Below are 21,314 nucleotides of genomic sequence, written 5' to 3'. Positions count from 1 at the left end.
TTATATACAGTGTAATATAAATTTTTGTTTGTAATTGTGTGGTTTTAATGTTATTGATATTATATCTATACTATCACATTCATTAATAAAACTTAATATAAAAGTTTAGTTAACTGAATTTGTATGCTTTTACATCATTTTCATAATACACTATAGCACGTTCAATTATTGATCTCTTTTCATTTTCTTTATTGTGTGTTTCTATATTTGTTTTCAAGCCAGTATTTGTATCTGTATGATGTTCTTGCAGATTTGCTTCTGCTACTATTAGCGTTTCGGACAATTTATGTCTTGTATGTTTTGCTAATTCTTTACAGGCTTCTTGAAGATGCTGAATTTCTCTTTGCTGTACAGATGTAATTTTATTTAACTTCTCAATGTCGTCTGTAAATTTCTGTATTTGTTGAAGACGTGCTTCTTCTTTTTTCGTTTCTTTTGCTACTTGGCGATTATATTCTAATATCAGACAACCACCGGCAACACTAAAAATAATAACCTCACCCATCAAATTAGCTCCTAATTCTATTGCCATGGCTTCATTCAATTTTGCAACCTTTGTGGGCTTACCAAGATTCATTACATACATTTTAGCTTTAACTTCTGCCCAATGATAAACTGCAATTAAACCACAAAAATATAATGTACCGTTACGTGACTATAGAAAGTCTTTAGATAATAACAATAAGAGCTACATTATTATACAATACAATTATAAAGAATATTGAAACAATTAATTTTAAATCTTTGTTTTACTTACATTGAGCAGGTGGTATGATAAAATATGTTCTAAATACAGGATGATTTTTTGCTTGATTAACAAGAAATTTTGCCAAGGGTTTACTTATTTGTTTAACAAATAAAACTCCCAATTTGAGAGCTGGAAATACACCCACTACCATCCTGCTTTTATTTATTTGTATAAGTAAACTTGAAAATTACACCCTATATACATATGAAAACCTAAAAATGATGTGTATTAACATTGTACTTTACGAGTGAAAACGATTTTTCAGTATTAATTATATTTATTTACCAAATATTAGGAACATGATATAACATATCATAATGACATTGTGAAAAAAATAAGTTTCGTGTTATATTTTAAAATCATTACCTCACTTGTGAAAGTACTTCAGAGTATAGCAGACGGTCATACCAGGCCATACTGACATCTCTGAAAAATTATGTAGACATGTGCTGGTTACGTTTCTATATATTTATGTATTAAAAGAACTGATCAACATTTTTATTATCTTAATTTTTTCATTCATCAGTATTTAATATTCAATTCTACGTGTAAAGTATTTCTAAAGTGTAACATGAATATGTAAAATGAAAATGACTAACTTCATACATGTTAATAAGTGTGTATGGATGGTTTGATTAGAATTGAAAATTTATATAAGTAAAGAATGATCAAATGAGTGAACAATTTATATCAAATGTTGAATAATAACGTGAAATAAAAGAATAAGAGAAATATCAAATGTTTAATTACTTATTATTTAATTACATGTATTTGAAACTATTAATTTTATATAGGTTAAATAATTAGCAGAAAAGAAATAAACGATGTATAATAAGAAATTTACTGTAAGAAACAGTAACTATTTATTCGTAATATGGGGACTCGCAATGCATTTGATAATACTATGGGGTATACTTGATATAAATTTTCATTCTCCTATTATACAAGACTTGCCAAATGTACCAATTTTGAATAATGCACCAGCAAAAAGATTGGTTTTATTTATAGCAGATGGTTTAAGGTTTAGAACCTTTATTGAAGCACCACCAAAATTTCTCAAGTAAATTTAAATTGTAATTTATTTAAAAATTGATAACTATTATGTATACATTGATATTACTCTGATTATAGGCAAATAATGATAAATAAAGGTGCTTGGGGTATATCACATACAAGAATGCCAACAGAATCTAGGCCAGGTGTTGTTGCAATTTGTGCAGGATTATATGAAGATCCTAGTGCAATTTTTAAAGGATGGAAAGAAAATCCTGTTGATTTTGATTCTGTATTTAATCAGAGTTACTTTACATGGGCATGGGGAAGTCCTGACATTATACCTATGTTTACAAAAGGTATTACAAATACTGTGAATTTTGTTTTATATAATTTCAATTGATATCCATCAAAAATAGGTGCAAAAAATAACATCCATGGAGATAGTTATTCTCCAGAATGGCAAGATTTTGATAGAATGCAAGGTCAAATTTGGCGTTTAGATTCATGGGTATTTGACAAATATATCAATTGGCTTCAGGAAGAAGCTCACAGAAATAAAAATGCAAAACGAATTATTCTTTTCCTTCACCTTCTTGGTTGTGATACTACAGGACATACATCGAAACCTTATTCTAGGTATTAAACTATTATAATCTGATCCAATCTGTAGAATTATAATCTGATTAGTTTAAACTTACATTTAAATATAGAGAATATGTTGATAACATGAATTATGTTGATCGAAAAATAGAAGAGGTGGTACATATGACAGAAGATATTTTTGGAGATAATAGTACTGCATACGTTTTCACAGCAGATCATGGAATGACTGATTGGGGATCACATGGAAGTGGTTCTACAGATGAAACAGAAACTCCATTGATTGTTTGGGGTGCAGGGATTAATGCATTTAATTCTAGTCAAAATGTGGAGCAAGTAGATATTACCCCATTAATATCATCTTTAATTGGTGCTCCTATACCAATTAATAATGAAGTGTGTATCAAAATAATGTTATCATAATTGACTGAAACATTTATTAATTTACACAAAATTTTTTCAGGGTGTTTTACCATGGCAATACTTAGATACTGCTAATCAGAACTATATAAATCGTGTTTTATTAAATAATTTAAAGCAATTAACATATCAAGTAAAAGCAAATCGTATGTTGAACTGTGAGGATAATGAATTTGCAGATTGGAGAGAGGTAGAATTAGATAATAAAATTTTGATGCTAGATAAATATCTTGAGGTAAAAGATTCAAATGAGACATTAAAAGATATAGTAGCTACAATTAAATTAGCCAAAAAGGCTTTAGTATATTTTCGACAATACCAAAGAATACGATTTTTAGCATATTTATCAGTAATGTGGTTTGGCTGGATAACGTTGCTATTTCTAAAAATAGCCGGAACTAAACGAACTGTTATTAATTCCTCTAATTTATTAATAACAGATATTGTATTTGTAATATTACTATTTACAATACTTATCATGCACAAAGGTATGATATATTATAATGGTGTATACTTATTTAAAGAACTGTTACGTAAATTTTTATACGAATAATAAAGTTTCAGGTTGTAATAATTGGAGGCTACCTTGCTATGCATTGTTAGCTATAATTTCTGTTTGGATAGCTATTCGGAATGCGATTACGCGTTCGATACAATTAAAGATACATAATAATAAACATCATTGGTTAATGGGCATAGAAATAGTTGTTTTATTAGCAACAATGTTCATTGGATTAACGTATAGATCATTTCTCAGTATAGGAATTTTATGCATTGGCTTTTCCCAGAAAATATTGCTAAAAAACATGAAGAATTCTTTTTTTTGGACTGCTTTATGTCTGGCTGTTTTTCCATTACTACCTGTAGTTGAACCGTACCCTCGAGTTTATATTGTGTAAGTTTAAATTAATATCAAATCATATTTATTATGATTTAATTTTAATTGAAATATTAAAACATTTACTTTTCAGACTTCTCAGCATATGTGTTGAGGCTATAATAGTTATTGTAAAAGTCTACTCAAAGAGTAGGAAAACAGCAGAAATTTTGCGGCTAGCAATTATAGGGCTAATATATTTAGAATTTATAGATGGTCGAAATTGGATTTCGTGGGCAATTTTATTAACTACACCGTTATATATTTGTACCTACCCTACACAATTAAAGGAAAGAATGCAAGGAATTATGTTGAGCCTCTTTTGCCCACTTGTTTTATTATCAGCATCTTATGAACCTTTCTTTTTCATAATTCTTGCATTGCATTTATCTTGTTGGATATCTGACGTTAAAAAAGATGAGAAAAATGAAGAACTCTTGACAATAGAAGAATTACTCAAAGCAGCAATCTTTGTATCCTTTATTAACACGTTATTCGAAATGAATTGAAACTATTAAATTTCTATATATCCTGAACGATTTATTACAGATGTTATATACATTGTTGTGCTTTTTTGGAACTGGTAACATGGCAAGTATCAGTTCATTTGATCCCTCTTGGACGCGGCATTTTGTGACGGTTTTTTCACCATTTATAATGTTTTCATTGATACTATTAAAAATTTGTATACCTTTAATCTTGGTGGGATGTACAAGTTACACCTTTGGATCTTCGAATAGTTTTCTAGCGGTGGTATTACTAGGAGACTGTTTAACGCTACCACTTATCTATTGTGTTACACCTCAAGGGAGTTGGTTAGATATTGGTAGTGCAATAAGTAGATTCACTATTACAATTTCTCTTCCATGTCTTTTATTGTTATTATACTGTTTATCATACCCTCTTATAACTTATTATCCAAATAAATTGAAATTTCATATTAGCTTAAAAAAGCAGCATATTGTATGAACAATGTATATCATTTTTCTTGATATGGTAAAGTTTATATACATTTGTTATTATCAAAAATTAATATGCTTACAGTAGGTTTGGATTTTAAATCTTCGTATATCAGGGTATGGAACAAAATGTAAAATTGTGTCATAATGTGATAGCTGAACATTAATGATTTGCTATCCACTAATTCTTAGATCTATAGTATTAATTCATTAGTATTTCTACAATTTCAAAATAAAAATATCGTTCTTACGCTGTGTCAACTTATTAAATTTAAAATTTGAATTCCTTATATTTTTTAGATGCTTTCGAATCTTGACTCTGTTGACGCTTGCGTTTACTCTGAAAAAGTAAATAAGATTTATTAATTAATAATGTTATATGTATGTACACAATATGCTTACTTTTTGTCGTTGTACATGATCCTGAAGCATATCCGACAAATCTTCCCTTCTCAAATGTGCTTGCCGCGACCTCATGGTTTCTTCGTATCGCGATGCCATTGCTTCGGAATCTAAGTCTAATTCGCTTGGATCTAATGCTAACTCAACAGCTCCATCTTTTTCTGTTCTTCCATCAGATGCTGTTCCACTTACTCCACGACGAGCGGCGATTACAGACGGCGGTGCTTGACCTCCTGCTGCACCTGTCATATCGTATACATGAGTGCTACCCATCATGCTTGCCCCAAGACCTTCTGTTCTTCTTTCTTGTAAAACTGTGTACAAAGCAGGTGTGTCTCCTCCTTCCATTTCACTTTCAATTTTCTTCTTTCTCAATTCTATTGTTTCTGGAGTTTCCAGCCCAGCAGGAATCGATGTAATTCCACTTGGTGTTATCAGACCTTCAGCACCAGGTGTAACCAGACCACTTGCATCTCCATCTCCATCCTTTCCTTCTCCTTCACCTTCTCCACCTTCTTCCGCATCCTCATCTTCATCTTCATCTCCAGAAGATTCTGATTCAGGTTCACCCCACATCCCTCTATCAATTTCTTCGTCCATATTATCCCCACCTGGAGTACGTGAAATACCAAATACATCTCCATATAAAGGTCTTCCTGTTTCATCCACAGGAGGTTTTCCCCAACCACCAGCATGATAACCAAACGCACATCCCTCTGGAATTGGGGCATTCAAACCAGGTATTTTCAAATTGGGATAACTTGGTGGTGGTCCATATCGTTGCATAGCAATTAACCATGGTGGCGGTACTTTATGGCAATTTGGACCTACAGGCATGCCAAGAGCGGTGCGTAACTCGTCAGATAATTCTCCAGGTTTCTTTTCCTTTAATCGCGTTTCAAATTCTTTACCTTCGTAGTATAAATCACCGTGAATAGTCATACGAGGTTTAGTTTGCCATTTGAAAAACGCGTCGTGTAGTTTCTGATAATCTATATCTATTTTACCGAGTTTCGGCCTTGCCCTTTCCCGCATTTTAGCTTTCAATGTACGCGTGTCATCTCGTTCCTGAAGACTTGCTCTCATTTCTGTGATGCCTGTACGTTTTATAAAATCTGGCAAGTCAAAAGGCGGTTTTTCTATACCACGTTTACCTTGTAGATACTTCCTTTTAAAACACCAATGCCTTGGTACAGGTACTGTATTTCGGTGGGCTTTTAATTGTACGAGGAGTTTTGGATCTCTAGCAGTAACATCATGCATTTCCACAACATCAGGACGTCCTACAAGCTGTTTTAATTCGGCAACGCTCAAACGCGTTAACCTTTTCAGTTTTCTTTTGGAAAGACGAGGAGCACCATTTTCTCCAGTTCCCTGTTGTTGCTGTTGCTGATTTGCATCATCATCAAAATCATCTAACGGTGGAACTTTGCTAGGCACTGTTCCAGTTGTTTGTAAACTAGTTATAGGTGGATATTGACCTATCGGTTCACCTTTATCAGCTTCAGCAGGTTTAGGTTCAGGTTCAGTTAATTTAAATGCTTCGAAAATTCGAGCGAATTGACGATACATTGGCTCTAAATCATTAACACTTGGAATTTCTTGAATATATTCAATTTCAGGTAAGTCTTCTTTTGGTTTTGCATTTTCTATGTTATCTTTTTTATTTTCTGCATCTTTTCCTGTAGTGTGCTTCTTCCTCTTTTTCTTCTTTTTCTTTTTAGTTTTACTCATTTTACCATCTGTTTTCTCTGTTGTTTCAGGCTCAAGTATAACATCATCTAACTGAGAAACATCTTCCCCTAGATTTTCATGATTGGGTGACTTTCCTAATGAAACTATGTCATTAGGATCTGCTCCTACTTCTTTAGCTCTTTCTGTTTTAAAAGCAAGAGCTTGTTCCAAAGCTGCTGGTAATTTCATTGAATCACTGTCTCCATCTCTTCCTATATCATCCGATGATGTTTGACTTTGTAATTCACTTGGAGGGCTTACTTTTAAGCTTAGTAAACTGGGTAATGATTTAGGGGGATCTATTCCTGGCACTCCATGATTACTATTCGCAGGCATATTCATCAGAGATGACATCTGATGAGCCATTTGTTGATTCTGTATTTAAATTTATTATATTAAAATTAATAAGAAAAATACAGGGTAAAATAAAATATAACTTATATGTGCAACTTAATTTAATAAAAACTAAAATAGGATGTTTACAAATATGCACTTTTATGTTATAGAAATAAATCAATACACTTCTTCCTTTTCTCTAAATGAAAACAAAACTAACCTCACTTCCTGGTATATTTTCCATGTCTATGTTTGTTCATATATCAGAACATTTACTATATCTTAATTCTAATCTTACTGCAATTTAAACAAATATATTATTAGAAAAGAATTTTAATTTCCATTTGCATTAATATCTACATACACCACGCACTGATTAAAACGTTCACCAGTGACTACAGATACAAGAAGACTGGATATGCCTTTGTTCGCGAGGGATCATGATTTTGGGGTCCTAGACACCCGTACGTGAGCTTATTTTATTTTATTTTTTGATTCATTTTAATCCCATTTCTTTCGAACTCAGTCGAAATCAGCACGAGGACAAAGGATTATTAAAATAATTGTTCGCCAAACTTGTATGTATCTTAAAAAGACCGCCATAAATTAAAATTTTTAAAATTTAGGCAGCGGGGTCCTCGAAACCCCAGCTTATTAGGGCAGCGGGGTCCTCGGAACCCCAATTGGGGTCCTCGGAACCCCCATACAGTGAGCGTTAGCGCTTTCTATCGGCAAATCGTGGAAACTAATTGTCGACTAGTTTGCGACTTTCCCCGATAGATGGCGCCAATGTTTTACGGCACCGGGGTTTCGAGGACCCCGCCGATCCACTATGCTGGGGTTCTGTGGACCCCGCCGATCCACTATGCTGGGGTTCTGTGGACCCCGCTGTTCTACAATACGGGGTTTCGACGACCCCGGTGAAATAATGCTTTGACGATGCCAGGGGGTTCCTCGGCGCCCCAATACGATTCCGAAATGCTATGCATACTGCTTTAAACTCACAAGGGGTATCTGAGACCCCATAATCTTGACCCAGTGTTTACTGTACTTACTCCTTGAGTGTAATAAAAATTTAATTCAAAGTATCAATTAATTATGAAAAAATAACCAATATTGTTTATTGCAATAACAAGAATTTTACTTTACGTTTTACAATCATATCTGAATATTTATTACTAACAATAAGTTTAATAAGATATAAAGGACAAAATATAGTTTAAAATTACACGTTACAAAATAAATAAGAAAGATTCAATTCTTTAATGATGATTGACACATCAAAAAATAATATAAATAATATTTGTATAAAGAAGAAAGAAATTCTTTAAAGATAGTACTGATATATATAAATATATCTTTGAGCTTATTACAAAAGGAAAATGGATCAAACGGAAAAAGGACTAGTGCATCCTTCCACTTAATGCTTATGTTTATTTATTAATTGTTGCGACGGAAGTCATCAAACTTGAAAATTTAATAAAAATATTCACAATGAGCATTCTTTCCTTCTTTCTCTCTTACATTCTTATCCTTTCTCTCTCACTTTCTCTCCCTCCCTCTCTCTCTTTTTCTCTTCCACTCGTTTTTGTTACGCGCATGGCCGTAACATCTTTTCGTGAGCTAATGCGCGTGGTATGTGCCAATTTAACCGATGTAAGAGCTGATGTCCAACGTTCGTTGGACACTTATGTTGCCTGGTTATGTGTGTATGAATGTGTGGTATGATGTATATGTACATTCAATTATTAATAATAATTATTAATAACAACAATAACTAATTAATACGAATAGAAAATCATGTTTCACGGTGAATGACTTGATTTCATTTTTTTTTTTCTCTTAAGATTCGATGAATGTTCGTTCCAGAGTCGTTGCTTCTCGTTCGTATATGTGAAGTATGTTTCAGCAATGTTAATGCATCATGCAGATTCAGTCAAGGGAGGCCTTCAATTTTGGCGAACTGCTGTTTTGAAAATGATCGAAAAAATTCCAAACAGCGAATGATTCTTGCTCAACGTCAGAGCTGCCAATGACGATACATAAAGCTGGAATATCTTCACTGTGTGTTGACTCTGGCATTAAAATTACAGTAACAGTATGATTCCATTATAACAAACTGATCAATGTTTATCAATTTGTCCAACTGATTGTATTATTGATTCAGTCCAAGATGACAACCATGTCATCACCGCGTACTGCTCTCTGCGAATGAGGAGGATGTAACGGAGCTGGTAATCTACGCCATGGTTTACGCGCTGCTCTTCGAAGTTCCACAGATGATAGAGTCCTTCTAAGTCTTCTGTGAATTAATAATAACATTGATTATAATCATCTTTCCTCTGGCGTAGTCAACGTGTATCTATGACATTAACAAGAAGCACTAACTTGGTTTGATCCGAAGCACGAAAGTAAACGTCATCAGGTGCGTCCATCCATGAAATTACTTGTTTGCGCGCATTACTTCTGGATATGGGTGGACCATGTGGCAAAGTATGAGGGTGAGCAGCCCTTCCATTGAGAGGTGGTGCTAGTGGAAGAACAGCAGGCGCAGAATGTTCCAAAGCATGTTTCGGATGTAGCTGCTGAGAATGATGAGCCCTTTTTGCAGGCGGTCCACCAGGGAGCCCTGCACTTAGGGCAATACCTATTGAAAACATAAATATTCATAAATTGTACATTTTATAATAAAATGATAAACTATGATTTAACAGTTTTGATTATTTGTTTGATTTTGTTGTACTTGGAATTATTTTACCTTCATCCCAATCCACATCAGAGTAGAAGCCAGTAAACAAAGATCGCATTCAGTACTAGGATTTAGGACCTTACAGCAATATATTAATAAAATGCATGATTCTAGAGCTTACCATCTGATCCGTTGATCTCATCGAATGGAGGTCTTGTACGTTTTAATATTGTTTGCTGCGTTTGCATACTGGGTTGCGGTTGAGGGGGAGTTACCGTCAGTCTATCTACCTCAGCTTTATTTGGTACTCTTTCATATAAAAGACTTCCATCTGTAATACATTATTGTTACAAAAACATTAAATACCCTCTATAAGACAGAGACGTGAGCAGCGCGTGTACCTGGTGCTTTTGGCGGTCTGGGGAAAGATACACGGTCGGGTTGTTTTCGTTGTGCAGGGGCTGTAAGAGCTAACCAATCCCAATCTCCGGGTTGCCGTGGTGCAGGGTGATCACCTAAACGCGTCGCTATGTCAGTTACACGAGGGCGAGGCCGAGGCCGTACAGCGCGTGCTAAAATACGTAATTCTGCAGGGCTTTTTGACGTTAACTGAGGAGAAGCGCAAAGATGTCGCAATGGTGCTGCATTTACAGGTTGATGAGGCGCTCGCGCTGCGTGACGTGTGCGTAATTGAGCTGCACATAATCGTCGTGCAGCTCGTGCTAATGCTGAAGTACGTAAATAAAATGCGGATCGGGTTTTCATCACAGGTCTGGGAGATCCACCTCCTCCCCCTCCGCTTACTCCACTGCCACGTAAATCAACGCCATGAGCACTTGCATAATGGCGACTCAGATGCGCTTTAAGTTTGAACTCTTTACCACAAGAAGGAATGCTACATCGATGAGGTCTATGAGCACCACTAATTCCTTTGCTTTCCTCGTCCGAACCCGTACATCCTCTTTTTCTTTCCAAATCAACGTCGTCGATACGCGATGGGACCTAAAAAGAAACATTTCTGTTAAAAAAGAAAAAAGAATAGAGACTACATTACTCGAGTATATTGATGTAAGTATACCTTAAGACCGCCGTACTTTTTCCAATAGGTCCAACAAGATTGACAAAGACGACACTGCATATGCGACGGACCCCAAGCATACCACTGTGGACTCTGCATAACTTGACAACTTTCACATGGTTTTCCGCTAACCCCAACCATTAATATTCCACTGTTATCAGTTGCCATATTGCCATTACTATTGCCATTGAGAACACTAGTTGGTTTTCCATTGCTGTTACTATTACTGTTACCAAGGGGTACAATCGTTGCCGCAGAAGGTGCAGTCGTAGGCGGAGTTGTCTTATTATAGTTTGGTATATAAACCTGTTTTAATTTGCTTTCAGCTTCCACAGCTTTTACCCTCTTCTGTTGTACGTATCTATCAGTTGTTTTCCACATATAATAATATTCAATTACATTTTTTAATGTTTTCCATGGTAACTAAGGAGAGAATATATGTACATGTATTAAAAAATATAAACTTAGATTTAGTTATTAGACGTCTTACAAATGGATACTTACGAAGTCTTGACGTATATCGGAAAAATCCTTTCCATACTTATCAAGTGCTTCTTCAAAAAGATTCGCTTCGGATGCACTCCATTCTTCCATTTCATCTCTGCATAATACTGGACCAGTGCTGGGTACTAGAGATGACATTGCTTTCGCAACATCGTAAGTGTGTCGATGCAAAGTATCCATTGCATGAAACTGTAAATGTACATGGATACAGAGAAATTTCCTTTTTTAAAGATGTACAGTAATAACGACAATATTTACAAGAGTAATGTCTCTAGACGCAGCTGCTGCAGACATATGCAAAGAGGGTTGTTTAACTGAAGATGAACAATCTAAAGCTCTTGCAAATGTTCCTACAGATCTACTGACAACGAGAAACTGATCAATTTGACGATCCGTTAATGAATGCCGTGGCGTCCATACCAAAGTTTCTAAATCTTGCAACCTACGAGGATCTGATTCTCTTTCAGCAGGTGTCAATGGAGATGGCGCTATACCATCGGCTTGATATCGACTACCTACTCTAATTTCACCTATAATGATTAACATTTATTAAAGTTACAATAATCGTAGTTATAGTATTCGATAATATATATTTTTTTTACTGATAAATACCTTTGTCAGCAAGTAAAGTACGTTGGGCAGGATCGAATACTAAGCAATAAAAGAAAGAATCTTCTTTGTTTAAATAGCTTAGTAAAGATTCTGTTTCATTTAACAAAGTTACACAGCATTTTCCCCTTATGTGCGTTGCCGGCATTGTTTCCACTTGACGCGATAAAAACAGTTCTCTGTGTTTCATTTGATGACGTTGTTTAGAACTTAATTCTGTAACTCCTCCAGCACCAACAACATTTTCTTCCATCCCTGCGAAAAGATAATTTAAATTAGATTAAATTATATTTTGTTATTACAGTTTTAAAATAAATATTGCAAAAAGCTTATAATAAAATAAATATTTCACTTAAAGGTAAAGAAAGTAAAAGAGGCCAGAAAGATTTAGTACTTGAAAAATTTGCATGATTTCATTATTTTATTTGGCACATAAATAATATAAATTCGAAATAGAATTACTTATAATTTCAATAGAATATTTTCCGTTTGTAAAGATATCCCCCAAAGTTATTAATTTATTCATGCAATCTGAATTATTTATTATTAATGTTGTTGTTATTATTATTTTAACATACATAAATTAAATGTAAATGAAACGCAGGAATGTGGCAGAATCAATCAAAACTTACAATACTGAACTAAAAATATCAGCAAGAGCGGGCAACAAAAGAAAAGGAAATAAAAGCACTCTTAAGTGATATACTACCTATCATAACAGAAATGAAATTAATATTTAAAGAAATATAAAATTGTTTGAAGAAGCCTCAGATTACTAAAGAATTATCATTTTATACGGCGGGATTTTGAAAAATTAATTAGGAAAATTTTAGTTGTGAGTGTTTTAATGAGCATGAATTTTATTGAATGATTTACTACAATGATCCTTTGAGAAGATGGAAAAGATGATAGATATGATAAAATTAAAAAAAAAAATAAAGGCGATATTATGACCTTATCATTAGAAAATATTTGGGTTCATAGAATTTTGTATTTAATACTGAAACCCCTTTCTATCGATCTTGAATCAAGAGGTTGTAGTAAAACCCAATTTATTGTCTCTTTGGCCTTACAGTGAATTCAGCCTTAACTTATGGCATTCACCAAGATTACAAAGAAGTTTAAATCCCGCCGCTAGATCATTAGCCTTACATCATCACTGGCTTCTATACGGGACTAACAAGACAATCAAAAGGTGCATATGAAATACACTTACTGATGAATTCTAGCAATTAAGCACATTTTCATATGATGCTGATAAAATTCATCTGTAAGGAGCACCTCTTAATTGACTGCTCACTCACCATGAGGCTCTTGGGCCTCTGATAGTGGGGCCTTCAGCCAGCCCCCCTTCCCGCCCCCTTTGTTCATCACTTTGGGCCCGATCCCATCTTTATTTGTCATTTCCTTAGTAGTATCTGGATTCTCGAGTTTCTGACTCTGCGTGTTCGCAGGGGATTCTGACCTCTGCTGCTCCGCACTTGCCACTGCAATTTGTATCATAGAACCCACTCTACTATGTCTCATTTTCATTTTAATCTCGTTTTAATACAATCTTAACATGCTTTATACTTAAAAAAAAAAGAAGGAAAAAAAAAACTGAAAATATGTAGCATCTTCTAGCTTAGTTACATTTTTTGGTCATTAACATATGAACAATCAATACTTTTATATTATAAAGAACAATTTTGATTCTGTCAACCAATTCCAAACGCGTTTCTATTTACAATTGAACATTAAGATGAAGACGACCGTAATGAAAGACTTGACAAGACTTCAAGAGTAAGATGAATTTAGAAATATTTTAATTTGAACATCGTTAGTAAAAAGGGATGAAGAAACCCTGAAAAATACTTGAAAATTAAAATGTATAAACATTTTTCATGTAAGAGATTCAATTTTTGACGAAACCTAGTTTACATATTTTTTTTTTTCTGAAATTTCAGGTACAGAAGAGTAAAGTACAGAAATGGTAAAGGAAAGGGAGAGAACCCGATTCGAAGCAAATACCGGTGGACGGACATAGAGCTACGGGTAGAGATTGGACGGAGGGGGGCAAAGAGAAAGAAAGAAACAAAACGAAACAAAAGAGTGTACATTCACGAATATATACGTACGTAGGATAGAAAAGAAGAGGAGAGAGCAAAAGAGAAGCAAGGGAGTAAATGCTTAAAACGAAGATGGCTAGTGGGGCCCACCATTTTCGCCAGGAATATATATATATATATATATATATATATATATATACAATATACATATACATATATGTATGCATGTGCGTTCCTGTTTCTCTCTACCCGTTTATTCGTATGTGTCCATGTGCCAGTATCGTATGCGTCTATCGGTGTTCTTACAAGTCTGTGTTCGAGTACACGTAACACATACCCGACCGACCCCTGCGTCAGTCATTCATTTAGTTCAGGGTGGCGGGAGGCAAAGAGGGGTGGTATGAGAGACTTGAGTGAGAGAGGTAGAAAAAGGGGGAGGTGGGTTAGCGGGTGCACCACCCTCAACCCACCCCCTGCAGATCGATACAACCCCCATTTCACCCCTCTGCCCCCCCCAACTTTACTTATTATACATTCCCACCCCCAAATACCCGCGTCTCATTATCTTTGCTATTACAAAGGAAAAATCGAGAAAGCTTCAGAAATACATATATATTAAAATACATAAAATTAAGGGAACCTTTTTTTATAAAAATATATTATTTTTTCTGTATTTAAGACAAAAAAATAATTAATTGTTTTTATCAATGGTTCACTTGAGTTTATGCATATATTTCAGAAATTTGAAATTCTGTTTCCATTACCTTAAATCGTTTGAATCCACAAAGATGAGTATTTAAAAAAAGGACGTAATAAATACAGTTTCTTAATAATATCGATTGCGTTAACTTCTATCGCGCGATTTCTTCCGTTACCAATCACGTACCAATATGTGTAATAGAACGATTATCAATTCCTGGAGGATCTACTCATGATTATATAAAAAAGATCTTTCGTGATATTTGAATAGATTTTAATATCGTGTATCAATAATTATCGATTTCATATTGCAACTCCAAGAAAAATAAATACTGTTTTATGTATACTCAGACCATCAATAATACCATTAATTTCTTAACATATTAATGCTCCATAATAAATGTACCTAGTTAAATGTGTAATATTAATTACATAAGAGCACATTAAATTTACAAAAACTATGCACCTTTAGATGTTATGACAAATGTTAAAACAAATCTATTTGAATTGTTATTAAATATTAACATGAGAATTGGTAAATACTATGATCTATAAGAACTGAATAAGTATATTTTATGTCTAAGTATAACATGTATTTTCTTGTAGCAGGTATCAATTCTACTTACACTGATGTTTATCTGCAAGCATGATTAATGTAGAAGGTAAATCCCTCCGCCTAAAGAAGCACATAACTTTTGCTTCAACATTTCCACTTGCCGTCTAAAATAACAAATTAAACACAATAAGTAAAACTGAACAATATACACAATGATGTATTGGAAAAATTCTTACCTTATTTAATTCTTCTATCCTTCTTATTTGGTAGGGAGATGTGGAAGATGTTTCAAAATATACATAATCTATAAATAAAAAAAAAAGGGTATATGTAGTAAATTTGTAAAAATAATTTATAAATATATTCAATTACATTTTAAGCACATCAATAATTTTATTAGATAAATATAATATACGCGCGCGCGCGTTTCTATGTGCATACGTATATTCATAATTAAAATTTGATTGCTATAAATAAAATCTTAATATTACACATATTCGGGAAACGTTTATTTACTAATGTCTGTACAAAATAAAATAGCAGTATATAATGTTAGAAAGCCCATGAAAGGAAAACATATCGAAAAATAAAGATGCACATCATAAAAATATTTGAAAATATTTAATAAAATAACAACAGAATACGAGAATCTGAAATTTGTATTTGTCATGCGAATAGTGGTAGAATGCAGCACATTCTTAGATGCTCATCTTTTTGTACATGAATAACATTGGAGAAAAAGAAAAAAAAACAGCAAGATCTTTTCGCGGAAATTATATTGGTTTTACAGACTACTGATTAGTATATAAAAACATTCGATAATCTATCCGAAAAAATTTCTCGAATTTAAGGAAAAAAGGGATGTACCCTGAAATATTGAATTTTAATCATCCAAATCATCCTGCAAGAAATTAGTATGACCTGAATGAAGGGCGAGAGTGGGGAAAGAGGGAGCAGAAGGAAAGCAGACGTACATACGGACGCCAAAAAAGAGCGAGAAGGAAGGGAGATTCAGATATACAGAGGAAAGTTGAGGTGCTGCGCGGGTAAAATGAAGACATAGGGGACGCCATTGCGATCCATTTGCAAACATTAATTTCTCAAGTTAATTAAAGCCGCGCTCGAGATTCGATGCGTGGCCATCAGCCGGCAAAATATATATATGTATGTGTACATGTACATATGTATATATGGTTACTTCACCTCCCACCCGGTACATGTTGGCCGTCATGTTGCTGGCGTCCTGTGTGGCCCCGAGAGCGAAATTAGCGTTCTCGTGGTTACCGTGGTTTTCGTGGTATTCGGCCGGCATCGGCATGAAGGCTTTTCGTCCTCCAAGTACGCGAATGTAACAGCCGACACTTCCCACTTGTCCACGGAGTCAACACTTCGCGGTGTCACTCCATCGTGTTTGTTTGTCCCTGATCGACGGAAAAAATCGCGCTTGCTTCTATTTTACTCGCATTTACGTTCTATACGCTACGATATAACACTGAACGAACTTCGTAAATGCACACAAGATATGTAAAAATCCCACATTCGATTTGGCTCACGTGTCTGTTACCGTAACGAGCATCGTCAGTGGCCGTTGCTCCGTTCATACAGGAACACCGCCATTTTCATTTTGCCGAGCGGGCTACATATACCATCAAGCAATATTGCTTGCTCCCCTCTACCGGAGCTGGGTTCACTTGCTTTCTTCAAACCCGCGTGTATTCAAAATTCTATCAAGACGTTCGATTAGAATCGATTCGTATTATTAGTACGTTATTAGTAATACCGGGAATTTATTTTTTACAATTTTTTGGTGAAAAAACATACGATTGGAACGACACAACCCGGTCAACGAATACCACAAAACAAGGCCACGGATCGGATACTACCAAGACCCGACGATACCGCGGTCTCCAGAGCGACTGCGTGACTTTATCGAAGAGTGGGGGTACCTAACGATACGGTGCCAATTTTTTAGCGCACTCGCCAATGGGACCGCGAAATTCAAACTCTTTTCTTTATTTCATTTAGGTACAACGCATCGCATAATTACTAATTAAGATCTCTATCGTAATACTTATTAAAGGTATTTACATAAAGGTGATTAAACTTAACAGATAGTATTGCAAATATTAAAAATCATATACCTTAGTTATTTTTTATTGAATAAATATAAATTTACTTCGGATTTAAATATATTTACAATAAAAGAAATCTTATAAAACCGGATAAACATAAAAACACATATAACGTGACAATAAATGAAAAGTTCTCGTATAGTATATGAAATATTTATATATTTACGAAATTAGTCTTTCTATACAATTGCTTGCGCGCAGTCACATATTTCATCTGTTTCAATTAATAAAAAAACGTATATAAATGAATAATTAGAATTACTCACTAGTTTGTAGAGCCTGTGTGAGCTTGCCTTTGTGAAAAATGTTTGGTAATGCGCCTGACTAACAATAAATAGTGACGAATGTCGATTTGATGCAAATACGTAACGTAAAGTTATATTCATATATACACAGTACTAATAGTAGTAATAGTAGTAATAGTAGCAATAGTACATATTCATGAAAATGTTTATAATTTAGTTTGTTGCAATTTAGGTAATCATTTAAGGCACACCCCACGGTCTTTACCAAGCAATTTTGTTTTGTTTACTAATATTATATAAATAAATGTATACTGTTGTGGATGCTATCAATCTAAATTTATTATCATATTACTATTCGTAGGAATAATTATTTATACTAAATATAGGTAATAATCTGTTCTGTACATAATTCTATGTCTTTCTTATGAATCTTTTAAAATGAATAGTCGTTTCATTTATTAATGATAATAATGACAGTAACGTTAGTAAGAATAACAAGATAATGTATAAGTGAGATGCGCAAGGTGAGAGCATGCTCCATTTTTTCATGGTGGTATCTGAATCATGAGTAGTAAAAGTAACTAACAAACGAACATCGAACTTGATACGTTATTAATGCGTGAAAATGTGAACACATTTATGCAATTTCTGTAGTAAAAGAATTGTGAAAAAAAAAATACAATTTCTGTAATTTAACAAAGAACAATGAAAATACATGAAGTTAAAGATTATGCAACATACATATTTCCAATTATGTATTACATACATGATATTAATTACAATAAAAATTGTATAATACTACTCATGATTTAATTTAATATTAATATAAAATACCTATGCCAACTTAGACAGTTTATGCATTTATATGTACAAGAATAGCACCCAGACTTTGTTTTTCTGGTTGCATATTTCTACTTACTATGATACTACTGTTAACGAATAAAAAAATACTAATATATCGCATTGTCGTTGCACGGGCAGTGTTTACGCAGTTTTGTCCATTTATAAGGCACCAACTTTTAGGATCCTGAGATTCAACCCGCATGCTTCGACAGATTTAGAGGCATATCTATAAAATACAGCAGGAAAAAATGAAATTAGCGTTCATTACAATGTTGAATACATTTGAAATATATTTTTTAACATATACCTGAAGGAGGTGTGAGAGTTTGTTCCCTATAGTCTTTGTAATGATGAACTGGAGGAGATGGGGGATGAGGTGGTGGTGGTGCATATAATGGCATAGGAGGTGGATAATGGACGGGTGATGGATAATGCATCCATAAAGGAGCTCTGTATGGTCCAGGAGGTAACATTGGTACACCGTAAAGCGGATGCTGCAGAGGTGTATTGGTTGTACCAATATACGGATCCATTCGTACCCTCGGATATGAGTTACTTGATGAGTATTTCGCAGTTTGTCTATCGTCTGGTTTCAATAAATTCCTCAGAAAACCTTGTTCGTGACTCGGTTTGTCTTCTCCCAATATACTGGTTATACTGTACGACGATAATTGTTTTGGTGAAGAAGTAGGAGCAGTTGTTGTACATACAGGCTGTGGTGTTGCACGTCGTTTCGATGCCTGATCTTCCAACGAAACTTTTTCTAATTCGCGTAAAATACGTTTGCGAGGTGAAACAACATTAGGATCTAGCAGACGCGCCAATTTGTCGATAATTAGGTTTAAAACCTTTCCTGTTGGTGTACCGTTTGCTTTACGTATCGGTTTAGTATAATTTGTTACCGATTCTGGAACAAGTAACAAAGAAGTAGGATCTAGTGGACGTCTACGCTTTCTTGCGATCAAGCGAGGATGCGCGCACAAACGATTTCTTGGGTTCCTATAATAATAAAAATTGAACTCTGTAGATATCCTACGTCTTGGGTTTGCTTGTTTCCAACAATGATCTCTTTGCCAAGGACTTGACTGAACTGATGAATTATCATCAGAAACTGGAAATATCAGTAGGATTAGAACTGTTCAATTTCATAGGAAATAGATACTGCATACTTTTAAACTTACCACTAAGAGATGTTGAACTCTCTTGCCTATTTGGAGTTGTACTGGCTGGTGGCCAAAATGTTTTCTTTGGGACTGGAAACCATGTGGTTCTTTCTCCGTCTCTACGGTGGGAAAGTTCCAAAATAAATTTTCCATCTTTAAAAAATTTTAATCTTCCACCGGGTGTCGGAAGTAAATTGCTGTCAATATGTGCTTCTGAATGATGAGTTGATTGCGGGCTTGAATTTTTACCATTTGCCTTGGTAAGGGTTGAATGCAATGTAGAAGGATCACGTGAGCACATTTCTGTTGTGCCCCTCACGTGACCTGCGTGAGCATGACATTCTGCTGACTTCTCACGCATGCTGACACTTTACCGATATCCATTTTTCTCCGCTTGACCTTTCATACTTTAGCCTCTTAATATCAGTTTATAAAAAGAGGCAGGACTATAAGGTCCTTCTCTTAAAGCTGTGAATGATAATTGATAGAGACTTGCTAAAGTACTTTCATTTCAAAGTTTATGGTAAGCATTTTTTACCAAATAATTGTATAGAACAAAATATCAGATATACAATCAAAAGGAAACTTTTCACAATAATGTCAATATTAGTTAATTATATATGTTCCTTTTGATAGTAATAATATATATAACAATTTAGAAGCATAATTACATTCATGTTATTTATTTAAAACTGTCAAACTGACACTAGCCAAATATAATTGACAGCAAGAACAGCGTTGATGTGAAATTTAACTGATATTTTTTTTCTTATGTCTAAAAAGATTTGCATGAATAATGTGCCAATTAGTACACATCAATTGAACAGAATAACACTGAATATAAAAGTACACTATCATTAGTCCGATAGCAACATTTTGTGCAAAATTCCAAAAGGAATTTTATGTACATGAGTGGCAATCGCTAGACACCCACCCACCCACGCACTGCCGCCTTCTGCAATAAGTTTTATTCCATTTCGAAGAAGCAACTCATCACATTAATCGATGTGTTTAAACTCAAACACGTTAATTTTCTCAAGATTATTGTAACTGAAATACAAGTTGGCTTTCTAAACGTGAGATTTTCACGGATCAAACACGGGACGGACACTCTAGAGTGGAAAACACGGTTTGGCCGACACATGTGTTTCACTTCACCCACGAATGGTTTACGTGTCCACAGCAGTTGAGTTTATTCGTTCGATGACCCTTTAGAACGTGCATCCACCATCGTTTTCCTCGTGATTTTCGCTGTTCGGATGTAAAAAAAAAAAAACAAGAATTTCTCGCCTTCGTGTATCCTTCTTGTCGACAACACTGTGGCGGTTCGCGGTCCGCGCGTTCCTCCGTTTCTTGGTCCAACTCCCACGATCGGTCTGCAACACTTCCTTTAAACCACAGAGTTATATTGAATCTACTATGCTTAATACTCAGAAAAGCTAGTTTCTTCTATCACTTTTAATCCATATTTCAATATTTCAATTGATTCATCTTATTATAAATTCGGCTCAGATTTTAGATATTTCTCCACTAGAAAAATTAACACTGCAATGTAATAGCGATTCGGTAATTGAAATTCCGTCCTATTATCGTTTGAATTTTGCTTGCTATGAACAAACCAATCAGATTCATGTCTCTTGGTATGGATGAAGTTTGGCGCGAAATCATTTTAACTA

At 34.4% G+C, this 21,314-nt stretch overlaps 5 protein-coding genes across 9 annotated transcripts; 1 reads left to right on the top strand and 4 right to left on the bottom strand.

Annotated features, from left to right (window-relative positions):
• Positions 1 to 100: 100 nt before the first annotated feature.
• Positions 101 to 1,730, bottom strand: LOC114872867 (putative OPA3-like protein CG13603). Of its 2 annotated transcripts, XM_029180574.2 has the most exons (4): positions 1,712 to 1,730; positions 1,115 to 1,174; positions 758 to 960; positions 101 to 615 (listed from the first exon to the last, which is right to left on the bottom strand). In XM_029180574.2, exons 3-4 carry the CDS (start codon positions 897 to 899, stop codon positions 110 to 112), a joined length of 648 nt encoding a protein of 215 aa, XP_029036407.1. In that variant the 5' UTR covers positions 900 to 960; positions 1,115 to 1,174; positions 1,712 to 1,730; the 3' UTR covers positions 101 to 109. The 2 variants fall into 2 exon arrangements, with proteins under 2 accessions (XP_029036407.1, XP_029036406.1); XM_029180573.2 differs by lacking the exon at positions 1,712 to 1,730 and having other exon boundaries at positions 1,034 to 1,126.
• Positions 1,115 to 4,850, top strand: LOC114872864 (GPI ethanolamine phosphate transferase 1). Of its 2 annotated transcripts, none has more exons than XM_029180570.2 (8): positions 1,115 to 1,808; positions 1,880 to 2,100; positions 2,161 to 2,380; positions 2,455 to 2,740; positions 2,808 to 3,252; positions 3,329 to 3,659; positions 3,736 to 4,114; positions 4,191 to 4,850. In XM_029180570.2, exons 1-8 carry the CDS (start codon positions 1,573 to 1,575, stop codon positions 4,608 to 4,610), a joined length of 2,538 nt encoding a protein of 845 aa, XP_029036403.2. In that variant the 5' UTR covers positions 1,115 to 1,572; the 3' UTR covers positions 4,611 to 4,850. The 2 variants fall into 2 exon arrangements, with proteins under 2 accessions (XP_029036403.2, XP_029036401.2); XM_029180568.2 differs by having other exon boundaries at positions 3,323 to 3,659.
• Positions 4,621 to 7,483, bottom strand: LOC114872866 (splicing factor 3B subunit 2). The gene is made up of 3 exons (XM_029180572.2): positions 7,293 to 7,483; positions 5,003 to 7,111; positions 4,621 to 4,940 (listed from the first exon to the last, which is right to left on the bottom strand). Exons 1-3 carry the CDS (start codon positions 7,314 to 7,316, stop codon positions 4,872 to 4,874), a joined length of 2,202 nt encoding a protein of 733 aa, XP_029036405.1. The 5' UTR covers positions 7,317 to 7,483; the 3' UTR covers positions 4,621 to 4,871.
• A 1,095-nt stretch (positions 7,484 to 8,578) lies between these two features.
• LOC114872945 (metastasis-associated protein MTA3) lies at positions 8,579 to 17,167 on the bottom strand. 3 transcript variants are annotated; one of them, XM_029180706.2, is made up of 12 exons: positions 16,459 to 17,164; positions 15,492 to 15,559; positions 15,326 to 15,419; positions 13,257 to 13,439; positions 11,956 to 12,207; positions 11,602 to 11,873; positions 11,344 to 11,532; positions 10,840 to 11,262; positions 10,163 to 10,763; positions 9,943 to 10,092; positions 9,461 to 9,719; positions 8,579 to 9,374 (listed from the first exon to the last, which is right to left on the bottom strand). In XM_029180706.2, exons 1-12 carry the CDS (start codon positions 16,571 to 16,573, stop codon positions 9,236 to 9,238), a joined length of 2,745 nt encoding a protein of 914 aa, XP_029036539.1. In that variant the 5' UTR covers positions 16,574 to 17,164; the 3' UTR covers positions 8,579 to 9,235. The 3 variants fall into 3 exon arrangements, with proteins under 3 accessions (XP_029036539.1, XP_029036541.1, XP_029036542.1); XM_029180708.2 differs by lacking the exon at positions 13,257 to 13,439 and having other exon boundaries at positions 16,459 to 17,162; XM_029180709.2 differs by lacking the exons at positions 8,579 to 9,374; positions 9,461 to 9,719 and adding an exon at positions 9,778 to 9,860 and having other exon boundaries at positions 16,459 to 17,167.
• Positions 17,168 to 17,526: 359 nt separating this feature from the next.
• Positions 17,527 to 21,011, bottom strand: LOC114872952. Its single transcript, XM_029180721.2, has 3 exons — positions 19,657 to 21,011; positions 18,783 to 19,586; positions 17,527 to 18,701 (listed from the first exon to the last, which is right to left on the bottom strand). Exons 1-3 carry the CDS (start codon positions 19,997 to 19,999, stop codon positions 18,667 to 18,669), a joined length of 1,182 nt encoding a protein of 393 aa, XP_029036554.1. The 5' UTR covers positions 20,000 to 21,011; the 3' UTR covers positions 17,527 to 18,666.
• Between the last annotated feature and the right edge of the window lie 303 nt (positions 21,012 to 21,314).

This window comes from Osmia bicornis, chromosome 15 (assembly GCF_907164935.1).
Source record: "Osmia bicornis bicornis chromosome 15, iOsmBic2.1, whole genome shotgun sequence".
Taxonomy (NCBI): domain Eukaryota; kingdom Metazoa; phylum Arthropoda; class Insecta; order Hymenoptera; family Megachilidae; genus Osmia; species Osmia bicornis.
This window is presented reverse-complemented; position numbering and strand designations above follow the sequence as displayed.